This window comes from Argopecten irradians, chromosome 15 (assembly GCF_041381155.1).
Source record: "Argopecten irradians isolate NY chromosome 15, Ai_NY, whole genome shotgun sequence".
NCBI classification, from domain to species: domain Eukaryota; kingdom Metazoa; phylum Mollusca; class Bivalvia; order Pectinida; family Pectinidae; genus Argopecten; species Argopecten irradians.
Genome location: NC_091148.1, coordinates 26,934,151 through 26,948,050, shown reverse-complemented (window position 1 = coordinate 26,948,050; position 13,900 = coordinate 26,934,151). Strand labels below are relative to the sequence as shown.

Below are 13,900 nucleotides of genomic sequence, written 5' to 3'. Positions count from 1 at the left end.
TCAACTGTTGGTCATCACACCACACAAAGTAGGTACAAAATAATACACATCAACTGTTGGTCATCACACACCACACAAAGTAGGTACAAAATAATACACGTCAACTGTTGGTCATCACACCACACAAAGTAGGTACAAAATAATACACATCAACTGTTGGTCATCACACCACACACAGTAGGTACAGAATAATACATGTCAACGGTTGGCCATCACACTACACAAAGTAGGTACAGAATAATACACGTAAACTGTTGGCCATCACACCACACAAAGTAGGTACAAAATAATACACATCAACTGTTGGTCATCACACCACACAAAGTAGGTACAAAATAATACACGTCAACTGTTGGTCATCACACCACACAAAGTAGGTACAAAATAATACACGTCAACTGTTGGTCATCACACCACACAAAGTAGGTACAAAATAATACACATCAACTGTTGGTCATCACACCACACAAAGTAGGTACAAATAAATACACGTCAACTGTTGGTCATCACACCACACAAAGTAGGTACAAAATAATACACATCAACTGTTGGTCATCACACCACACAAAGTAGGTACAAAATAATACACGTCAACTGTTGGTCATCACACCACACAAAGTAGGTACAAAATAATACACGTCAACTGTTGGTCATCACACCACACAAAGTAGGTACAAATAATACACAAATATCACCACACAAAGTAGGTCAAATAATACACAACTGTTGGTCATCACACCACACAAAGTAGGTACAAAATAATACACGTCAACTGTTGGTCATCACACCACACAAAGTAGGTACAAAATAATACACATCAACTGTTGGTCATCACACCACACAAAGTAGGTACAAAATAATACACATCAACTGTTGGTCATCACACCACACAAAGTAGGTACAAAATAATACACATCAACTGTTGGTCATCACACACACACAAAGTAGGTACAAAATAATACACGTCAACTGTTGGTCATCACACCACACAAAGTAGGTACAAAATAATACACGTCAACTGTTGGTCATCACACCACACAAAGTAGGTACAAAATAATACACGTCAACTGTTGGTCATCACACCACACAAAGTAGGTACAAAATAATACACGTCAACTGTTGGCCATCACACCACACACAAAGTAGGTACAAAATAATACACATCAACTGTTGGTCATCACACCACACAAAGTAACAAAATAATACACTCAACTGTTGTCATCACAACAGTAGGTACAAAATAATACACGTCAACTGTTGGTCATCACACCACACAAAGTAGGTACAAAATAATACACGTCAACTGTTGGTCATCACACCACACAAAGTAGGTACAAAATAATACACGTCAACTGTTGGTCATCACACCACACAAAGTAGGTACAAAATAATACACGTCAACTGTTGGTCATCACACACACACAAAGTAGGTACAAAATAATACACGTCAACTGTTGGTCATCACACCACACAAAGTAGGTACAAAATAATACACATCAACTGTTGGTCATCACACCACACAAAGTAGGTACAAAATAATACACGTCAACTGTTGGTCATCACACCACACAAAGTAGGTACAAAATAATACACATCAACTGTTGGTCATCACACACACACAAAGTAGGTACAAAATAATACACATCAACTGTTGGTCATCACACCACACAAAGTAGGTACAAAATAATACACATCAACTGTTGGTCATCACACCACACAAAGTAGGTACAAAATAATACACATCAACTGTTGGTCATCACACCACACAAAGTAGGTACAAAATAATACACTCAACTGTTGGTCATCACACCACACAAAGTAGGTACAAAATAATACACGTCAACTGTTGGTCATCACACCACACACAAAGTAGGTACAAAATAATACACGTCAACTTGTTGGTCATCACACCACACAAAGTAGGTACAAAATAATACACATCAACTGTTGGTCATCACACCACACAAAGTAGGTACAAAATAATACACATCAACTGTTGGTCATCACACCACACAAAGTAGGTACAAAATAATACACATCAACTGTTGGTCATCACACCACACAAAGTAGGTACAAAATAATACACGTCAACTGTTGGTCATCACACCACACAAAGTAGGTACAAAATAATACACGTCAACTGTTGGTCATCACACCACACAAAGTAGGTACAAAATAATACACGTCAACTGTTGGTCATCACACCACACAAAGTAGGTACAAAATAATACACGTCAACTGTTGGTCATCACACACCACACAAAGTAGGTACAAAATAATACACGTCAACTGTTGGTCATCACACCACACAAAGTAGGTACAAAATAATACACGTCAACTGTTGGTCATCACACCACAAAAGTAGGTACAAAATAATACACGTCAATGTTGGCATCACACGTCAACTGTTGGTCATCACACCACACAAAGTAGGTACAAAATAATACACATCAACTGTTGGTCATCACACCACACAAAGTAGGTACAAAATAATACACGTCAACTGTTGGTCATCACACCACACAAAGTAGGTACAAAATAATACACGTCAACTGTTGGTCATCACACCACACAAAGTAGGTACAAAATAATACACGTCAACTGTTGGTCATCACACCACACAAAGTAGGTACAAAATAATACACGTCAACTGTTGGTCATCACACCACACAAAGTAGGTACAAAATAATACACGTCAACTGTTGGTCATCACACCACACAAAGTAGGTACAAAATAATACACATCAACTGTTGGTCATCACACCACACAAAGTAGGTACAAAATAATACACATCAACTGTTGGTCATCACACCACACAAAGTAGGTACAAAATAATACACATCAACTGTTGGTCATCACACCACACAAAGTAGGTACAAAATAATACACATCAACTGTTGGTCATCACACCACACAAAGTAGGTACAAAATAATACACATCAACTGTTGGTCATCACACCACACAAAGTAGGTACAAAATAATACACGTCAACTGTTGGTCATCACACCACACAAAGTAGGTACAAAATAATACACGTCAACTGTTGGTCATCACACCACACAAAGTAGGTACAAAATAATACACGTCAACTGTTGGTCATCACACCACACAAAGTAGGTACAAAATAATACACATCAACTGTTGGTCATCACACCACACAAAGTAGGTACAAAATAATACACGTCAACTGTTGGTCATCACACCACACAAAGTAGGTACAAAAATAATACACATCAACTGTTGGTCATCACACCACACAAAGTAGGTACAAAATAATACACATCAACTGTTGGTCATCACACACCACACAAAGTAGGTACAAAATAATACACATCAACTGTTGGTCATCACACCACACAAAGTAGGTACAAAATAATACACATCAACTGTTGGTCATCACACCACACAAAGTAGGTACAAAATAATACACATCAACTGTTGGTCATCACACCACACAAAGTAGGTACAAAATAATACACATCAACTGTTGGTCATCACACCACACAAAGTAGGTACAAAATAATACACATCAACTGTTGGTCATCACACCACACAAAGTAGGTAAAAAATAATACACATCAACTGTTGGTCATCACACCACACAAAAGTAGGTACAAAATAATACACGTCAACTGTTGGTCATCACACAACACAAAGTAGGTACAAAATAATACACATCAACTGTTGGTCATCACACCACACAAAGTAGGTACAAAATAATACACGTCAACTGTTGGTCATCACACCACACAAAGTAGGTACAAAATAATACACATCAACTGTTGGTCATCACACCACACAAAGTAGGTACAAAATAATACACATCAACTGTTGGTCATCACACCACACAAAGTAGGTACAAAATAATACACATCAACTGTTGGTCATCACACCACACAAAGTAGGTACAAAATAATACACATCAACTGTTGGTCATCACACCACACAAAGTAGGTACAAAATAATACACATCAACTGTTGGTCATCACACCACACAAAGTAGGTACAAAATAATACACGTCAATGTTGGTCATACACCACACAAAGTAGGTACAAAATAATACACGTCAACTGTTGGTCATCACACCACACAAAGTAGGTACAAAATAATACACGTCAACTGTTGGTCATTACACCACACAAAGTAGGGTACAAAATAATACACATCAACTGTTGGTCATCACACCACACAAAGTAGGTACAAAATAATACACATCAACTGTTGGTCATCACACCACACAAAGTAGGTACAAAATAATACACATCAACTGTTGGTCATCACACCACACAAAGTAGGTACAAAATAATACACATCAACTGTTGGTCATCACACCACACAAAGTAGGTACAAAATAATACACGTCAACTGTTGGTCATCACACCACACAAAGTAGGTACAAAATAATACACGTCAACTGTTGGTCATCACACCACACAAAGTAGGTACAAAATAATACACATCAACTGTTGGTCATCACACCACACAAAGTAGGTACAAAATAAATACACAAAGTCAACTGTTGGTCATCACACCACACAAAGTAGGTACAAAATAATACACATCAACTGTTGGTCATCACACCACACAAAGTAGGTACAAAATAATACACGTTCCAACTGTTGGTCATCACACCAAACAAAGTAGGTACAAAATAATACACGTCAACTGTTGGTCATCACACCACACAAAGTAGGTACAAAATAATACACATCAACTGTTGGTCATCACACCACACAAAGTAGGTACAAAATAATACACATCAACTGTTGGCATCACACCACACAAAGTATGGTACAAAATAATACACATCAACTGTTGGTCATCACCACACAGTAGGTACAAAATAATACACATCAACTGTTGGCATCACACCACACAAAGTAGGTACAAAATAATACACGTCAACTGTTGGTCATCACACCACACACAAAGTAGGTACAAAATAATACACGTCAACTGTTGGTCATCACACCACACAAAGTAGGTACAAAATAATACACATCAACTGTTGGTCATCACACAACAAAGTAGGTACAAAATAATACACATCAACTGTTTGGTCATCACACCACACAAAGTAGGTACAAAATAATACACATCAACTGTTGGTCATCACACCCACACAAAGTAGGTACAAAATAATACACATCAACTGTTGGTCATCACACCACACAAAGTAGGTACAAAATAATACACGTCAACTGTTGGTCATCACACCAAACAAAGTAGGTACAAAATAATACACACGTCAACTGTTGGTCATCACACCACACAAAGTAGGTACAAAATAATACACATCAACTGTTGGTCATTACACCACACAAAGTAGGTACAAAATAATACACATCAACTGTTGGTCATCACACCACACAAAGTAGGTACAAAATAATACACGTCAACTGTTGGTCATCACACCACACAAAGTAGGTACAAAATAATACACGTCAACTGTTGGCCATCACACCACACAAAGTAGGTACAAAATAATACACGTCAACTGTTGGTCATCACACCACACAAAGTAGGTACAAAATAATACACATCAACACATCACACCACACAAAGTAGGTACAAAAATAATACACGTCAACTGTTGGTCATCACACCACACAAAGTAGGTACAAAATAATACACATCAACTGTTGGTCATCACACCACACAAAGTAGGTACAAAATAATACACGTCAACTGTTGGTCATCACACCACACAAAGTAGGTACAAAATAATACACGTCAACTGTTGGCCATCACACCACACAAAGTAGGTACAAAATAATACACGTCAACTGTTGGTCATCACACCACACAAAGTAGGTACAAAATAATACACGTTGGTCATCACTACAAAGTAGGTACAAAATAATACACATCAACTGTTGGCATCACACCACACAAAGTAGGTACAAAATAATACACGTCAACTGTTGGTCATCACACCACACAAAGTAGGTACAAAATAATACACGTCAACTGTTGGTCATCACACCACACAAAGTAGGTACAAAATAATACACATCAACTGTTGGTCATCACACCACACAAAGTTAGGTACAAATAATAATACACATCAACTGTTGGCCATCACACCACACAAAGTAGGTACAAAATAATACACATCAACTGTTGGTCATCACACCACACAAAGTAGGTACAAAATAATACACGTCAACTGTTGGTCATCACACCACACAAAGTAGGTACAAAATAATACACATCAACTGTTGGTCATCACACCACACAAAGTAGGTACAAAATAATACACGTCAACTGTTGGTCATCACACCAACACAAAAGTAGGTACAAAATAATACACGTCAACTGTTGGTCATCACACCGCACAAAGTAGGTACAAAAATAATACACATTCAATCTGTTGGTCATCACACCACACAAAGTAGGTACAAAATAATACACATCAACTGTCAACTGTTGGTCATCACACACACAACAAAAGTAGGTACAAAGTAACTATAACACACAATTTTATTTAGTCAACTGTGTAAATTTAACGCCCGAACTGCACACAGGTCATCACACAAAGTATTTACACAAAAAAAACTTTGTATTATCATCAAAGTGTGTGACCATTGTGTGAAGAACACTCAAATTGTACAATTTCACCTAACTGTTGTCATCACATGCAAAACCCTGTTACAGTGATTGTATTTATTTCACCATGTATTCATCCAATGTGTAATATTAAATGTTAAATTATTGTCACTCTTATTGTTCCACAGTACCCTGTTTTTTGTCACTCTTATTTAGGCACCAGTCCTGTGTTCACAATTTATTGTCATCTTATTACAATACTGTGTTTCATAATACACTCAAACTATTGGCAATACAGTACCCTGTGTAACAAAAATAACTCACGTTATAGTCACCTTGTATAACCAGTCACACTGTTGTACACACTCTTATTTCACCAGTACCACTCTCTGTTTCACCATAAACCCTGTATTATTGTACTGTTGTCACTCTTATTTCACCAGTACCCTGTGTAATTGGTTATCACTCTTATTTCACCAGTACCCTGTGTATTTATTGTCACTCTTATTTCACCAGTACCCTGTGTAATTGTTGTCACTCTTATTTCACAGTACCCTGTGTATTATTGTCATCACTCTTATTTCACCAGTACCCTGTGTATTTATTGTCACTCTTATTTAACCAGTACCCTGTGTATTTATTGTCACTCTTATTTAACCAGTACCCTGTGTAATTATTGTCACTCTTATTTCACCAGTACCCTGTGTATTTATTGTCACTCTTATTTCATCAGTACCCTGTTCACTCTTATTTACCAACCCTGTGTATTATTGTCTTATTTCACCAGTACCCTGTGTATTATTGTCACTCTTATTTCACCAGTACCCTGTGTATTATTGTCACTCTTATTTCACCAGTACCCTGTGTAATTTATTGTCACTCTTATTTCACCAGTACCCTCTGTTATTGATTGTCACTCTTATTTACCAGTACCTGTGTATTTATTGTCACTCTTATTTCACCAGTACCCTGTGTATTTATTGTCACTCTTATTTCACCAGTACCCTGTGTATTTATTGTCACTCTTATTTCACCAGTACCCTGTGTATTTATTGTCACTCTTATTTAACCAGTACCTGTGTGTTGTACTTTTATACCAGTACCTGTGTATTTATTGTCACTCTTATTTCACCAGTACCCTGTGTATGTATTGATGTCACTCTTATTTAACCAGTAACCTGTGTATTTATTGTCACTCTTATTTCACCAGTACCCTGTGTAATTTATTGTCACTCTTATTTAACCAGTACCCTGTGTATTTATTGTCATTCTTATTTAACCAGTACCCTGTGTATTTACTGTCACTCTTATTTAACCAGTACTCTGTGTAATTGGTTGTTACTCTTATTTCACCAGTATTTATTGTCACTCTTATTTCACCAGTACCCTGTTTAATTTATTGTCACTCTTATTTCACCAGTACCCTGTGTATGTAGTGTCACTCTTATTTCACAAGTACCCTTTGTAATTGGTTGTCACTCTTATTTACCACCCTGTATTTATTGTCACTCTTATTTCACCAGTACCCTGTGTATTTGGTTGTCACTCTTATCTCACCAGTACCCTGTGTTATTGGTTGTCACTCTTATTTCACCAGTACCCTGTTGTAATTTATAATCACTCTTATCTCACCAGTACCCTGTTATTTGTCACTCTTATTTCACCAGTACCCTGTGTAATTGGTTATCACTCTTATCTCACCATATTTTTTGTCACTCTTATTTCACCAGTACCCTGTGTAATTGGTTGTCACTCTTATTTCACCAGTGCCCTGTATAATTGGTTGTCACTCTTATTTCACCAGTGCCCTGTGTAATTGGTTGTCACTCTTATTTCACCAGTACCCTGTGTATCTATTGTCACTCTAATTTCACCAGTACTCTGTGTCACTCTTATTTCACCAGCACCCTGTGTAATGTATTGTCACTCTTATTTCACCAGTACCCTGTGTATCTATTGTCACTCTTATTTCACCAGTACTCTGTGTCACTCTTATTTAACCAGTACCCTGTGTATTTATTGTCACTCTTATTTAACCAGTACCCTGTGTATTTATTGTCACTCTTATTTAACCAGTACCCTGTGTATTTATTGTCACTCTTATTTAACCAGTACCCTGTGTATTTATTGTCACTCTTATTTAACCAGTACCCTGTGTATTTATTGTCACTCTTATTTCACCAGTACCCTGTGTATTTATTGTCACTCTTATTTCACCAGTACCCTGTGTAATTTATTGTCACTCTTATTTAACCAGTACCCTGTGTATTTATTGTCACTCTTATTTCACCAGTACCCTGTGTAATTTATTGTCACTCTTATTTCACCAGTACCCTGTGTATTTATTGTCACTCTTATTTAACCAGTACCCTGTGTATTTATTGTCACTCTTATTTAACCAGTACCCTGTGTAATTTATTGTCACTCTTATTTTACCAGCACCCTGTGTAATTTATTGTCACTCTTATTTAACCAGTAACCTGTGTTTCTATTGTCACTCTTATTTAACCAGTACTCTGTGTTACTCACTTATATCACCAGTACCCTGTGTATTTATTGTCACTCTTATCTCACCAGTATCCTGTGTAATTATTGTCACTCTTATTACCTTAACCAGTACCCTGTGTAATTTATTGTCACTCTTATTTAACCAGTACCCTGTGTATTTATTGTCACTCTTATTTAACCAGTACCCTGTGTATTTATTGTCACTCTTATTTAACCAGTACCCTGTGTATTTATTGTCACTCTTATTTAACCAGTACCCTGTGTATTTATTGTCACTCTTATTTAACCAGTACCCTGTGTATTTATTGTCACTCTTATTTAACCAGTACCCTGTGTATTTATTGTCACTCTTATTTAACCAGTACCCTGTGTATTTATTGTCACTCTTATTACAGTACTCACCAGTATTTATTGTCACTCTTATTTCACCAGTACTCTGTGTCACTCTTATTTCACCAGTACTCTGTGTCACTCTTATTTCACCAGTACCCTGTGTATTTATTGTCACTCTTATTTCACCAGTACTCTGTGTCACTCTTATTTCACCAGTACCCTGTGTATGTATTGTCACTCTTATCTAACCAGTACTCTGTGTGTCACTCTTATTTAACCAGTACCCTGTGTATTTGGTTGTCACTCTTATTAAACCAGTACCCTGTGTAATTTATTGTCACTCTTATTTAACCATTACTCTGTGTATTAGTTGTCACTCTTTTTTCACCAGTACTCAGTGTTATTGATTGTCACTCTTATTTCACCAGTACTCTGTATAATTTATTGTCACTCTTATTTCACCAGTACCCTGCGGTTTTGGCCAGATTACCTGCTTGAATGCTGAATGCCTGGATATATCCCAGGCCTGTGATAGAACCATCAACTGTCCCAGCGGTTCTGATGAATGGCCGTGTGTTAAAGGTAGACACATATGTATTAATGTGAATTTTCAAATAAAGATGTCATCTGAAACGCCAGTTCTGTATAATATTGGGATATATTCTGTACATAACTCTCCAAAAGGATACGTTTTCCCTATTATGTAAACATTGTGAGGAAGGCAAGCAAGTATACAACCCCCACCTATGATGAAAACTGTACATTATACAACCATTGTTTTACAAAACATTCAGTTTCATTTATTTAAATATATCAATCATTATTATAATGAAATTTTTTAAACACAAATCCGTATAGAATGTCACCGTCTCAATATCAAATCTCAAATCTTGGCGTTATCAAAATAATATTAATAGAAATCGATGGATATCTTCAGTCAAAAAAGATAACATTTAAGATTACGTACATTTTGTAGTTCTCTGTTGGCCATATTTCAAATAGCCAAAAGCTGTTATCTATCATCAACGATGAAAATATTATAGATATGGCTCATGGTTGTTACATAACAAACGAACACAGTGGATCGTTTTAATAGAGGGGTGGTTAATTGGTGTATTACTTATACAAATGTATACCAGGTATTCAGGTCCTCTGTGTCCTTCATACAACTTGATAATAATTCTCTGCTAAATAATTGATTCTCGTTCTCTGCGGGGATTGCAGCGTCGTTATCAGCGATGTCAACATTTGCGTTTACGTTCATGACACATCTGACTGAAGTGGTATGAGGCGCTATGTCACTAGGTCAGAAAACGAGAATACAAACATGTAGTGCCTAGTTTTGGTTACTTAGAAATTTGATCGTTTGCGTTAAAGTCCACTTCTGACAATGTTAATCACATCTAGTTGGAAAATAAATCAGAGCACATAGACTAAAGGTTTGAAGTGGTATTTGAGAATTTGTGTTAATCAATTCCATGTGTTGTCAAGATACTTCTCAATTCAGAACACAAGCAGCACAGGTGAACAAAATCCAATAGCTGATTTTATTACTTTTTGAATGATAAAAACAAATCAGCATTTTGGTGGATTTTGAGGAATTGTGTGAAAGTCTACTTTTTGACAAAATCCAACTTAATCTGAGTATAGTGAGAAAAGCTCTACTACTGTTATATAAATTGGATCAAGCTTATGAAGAAATATTTGTCCTTTTTGTCTTGTCAACATTAATTTTGTCTTTACACATTACAGAGTAACCTCCTTTGCGGGTAGGTATCCATTGTGACGTCATTATCTCTGAAAAGTATGCCGGAACGATCAAAACATCATATGTATACTTGATACCTATCTGTAAGGGCAGATAACTTTGCATTTTTAAGATTATGCAAATTAGGATAGTCGAGACACGAAGTTACATGTAATTGTTGTATTTCAGACGACTTAGATCAGATCGGTATAATGTGGCTAGACGGTGATATAGAGACGACAGACGAAGACTTTACTTTGGAATATGAAGATGCCAGTTCAACACTGCAGGGAATCTTATCAGAATCATGGCCTTTCCCAATAATTGGGGAATTCAATTTCCTCATCGCACAATCAGGTATGTACACTGTCTTTTGCTCTTAATTCCGTACCTTTCTGTAGCATTCCATTACATAGGATTGGGGAGGGACATTCATGTGTCATGTGGAGGGGTATCCTGGTGTATCCGACAAATCACTTGTCTATGAGCTCTCATATTTGAATGTTAAGGTCAATAGTCGGGCAACGGAAGGCTAAAGTCAGTAAAATAGTGTAAATATATCCAATATCATTTCTTATGAAATAGAAAAATAATATTTCCCATCAAAATCGCTCTCCATTCAAAGAAATTAATTTGTATCATAGGAATCCTAAAACGTCCTTCCGCCTGGCTAGGTTCACATTTCCACGCAGCATCGCTTTCAAGGAGTTTGGTGTATTGATTTGTAGAACTGTTCTAAATCTACACTGGGCTTTTCCATAAATCCATTGGTCAAAACTGGACAACATAAGCAGAACTTGACTGTAGTTTTGATATGTAAAGACTTTTCGATGCCAATTAGCGCATTTAAACTGGTTTTCTTTACCCGTCTATTCCCTTCACATGAAATAAATCAAACACTCTTTCATTAACAAATGAAAAATTAACATGTTTTATTAGTATTTAAATCTCGTCATTATCAATCTAGCTGCTGCTCTCCTGAAACTGGCCATGATTTTGTAATAGCATTAGATTTAGTACTTATAGATTCATATACTTGTAAATGTGTATTTGGACAATTTTACCAGAGAAAGAGAAAATGACCGGAAAAAATAATCCGTATTGATATTTTGTAAAATTCTGAACTAATTAATGAATTCATCTGTTTTTGTACCAATAGACATGAAGTAATTTCAGTGCTACTGATCACATACATTTTGTTTCCAAACAAAACACCATTTTATTCATATAAGTAACAATGTATTACATCTAAACAAATTCTGAAAGCTTTGATGAATTGCTGTGTATAGTGGTTCACATGGTCTTTATTTTGAATGTTTCTCTGTGAGATGTTTACTGATGACACGTTGAAAGTTAGATATAGTGATGAGACATTCCTAAATTACATGTACGGGTGTATAATTATTTATGTTGAATTGGTGAAAAACATGGGGTTTAAAGGTCACAGACTGACCAATCCAATTTCTGTATTGATAGTTTTTGTATACTTTTCTGTATATTCCGGCAGCCAATAAAGGCAGAAGGCGTAGAGAAACTACAAATACGACCACAGTGAGCTACCGCATTGGAGTGAAACTCAGCAGCAACACGTCAGTTTCACCTATCGTCACTCTCGTCGTCGCTGCTCTGACACCTGGAACGCCACTACCAATCGTTGGTCGAAATCATACTTTTGTTGTCACCTTAGCAACATATGAGATTGTGACTGCAGAAGGTAGGTCAAAAGTCACATAATGTCATAGCAGTAAGTAGGTTAATTATATATAATATACCTACTCGAAACCCGTACGTAAATTTTTAAAAGGTATAATTCCAGAAAGAAGGTCACAGGATATGACTCCAAAACTAAAAAGGTAGGTCAAAGGTCACAGGATAAGACACCATAAAGTACCTACATGCCAAAGGATATTAGATACACCAGACTGCAGATCAAAGGTCAACGAATGAAAGTTATAAGTCACAGTATATGTTACAAGAAGGTAAAAAGTCATCATTTGATGACTTATTAATGGTTTATCTCACTATAAATGATAGTGTATTGAGATTAAGTGATTTGTTTTCCGGTAGCAACCGTCAATTTTGACTAATTGATACTGTTTGGATGGATAAAGGTATTGTTTAAAAAAAAGGTTGGGACAGGGTTTAAAAACACAACATTTCGAGAATGTATGTTGAAGTCCACTTTTGACAACGTCAAACACATCTTATTGAATTGAAACATTGAAACTTTTTCAAGTTTGACTTCAAAGTTATACAAAGTAATTTTCATACTCATGAATTAAGAAGAGTTTTAATTTATTAGCCACCACGAATAACCACCATTTTGAGAATTACAATACTTACAATGAACAGGTTTTAATTTACAGTACTGCCAAACAATCATTATATTTTCATGTACAACGTAGTGAAAGGAATTCATACGGACAGCTCAAAAAGACAAATTGTGGTCTACAATTATTCATTATTATCTTTTATAGTTGTATTTGTAATTGTAAAGTCACTAATGTATATGTGCACATGTTTTCTTTTATTGAGTAAACCTTTAAAATAGATCGGAAAGGTTCGAGCCGTTTCGATCTAATCCGATCTGACGGGTACGTCCTATGTCGGTCACGTGATGCGACTCCGGTTTCCGATATTTCCTGAAAGTTAAAGTATGCCGTTGATCAGTGGCGATTCTATGAAAATACATTTTATTTTAATAAACATTTCACCCTTTCCCAATGGTATGTTCGGTTATTTATATATATTAACAACCAT

At 36.2% G+C, this 13,900-nt stretch overlaps 1 protein-coding gene across 4 annotated transcripts in view; it reads left to right on the top strand.

Moving 5' to 3' along the window:
* The window catches only part of LOC138309056 (uncharacterized), a 224,345-nt gene that overhangs the window by 116,117 nt on the left and 94,328 nt on the right, over positions 1-13,900 (top strand). For all 4 annotated transcript variants that reach the window (XM_069250180.1, XM_069250182.1, XM_069250181.1 and 1 more), the window contains 3 exons: positions 9,859-9,975; positions 11,330-11,497; positions 12,648-12,854. In XM_069250180.1, the coding sequence (XP_069106281.1) occupies positions 9,859-9,975; positions 11,330-11,497; positions 12,648-12,854 (492 nt within the window). The remainder of the gene's footprint in view (positions 1-9,858; positions 9,976-11,329; positions 11,498-12,647; positions 12,855-13,900) is intronic.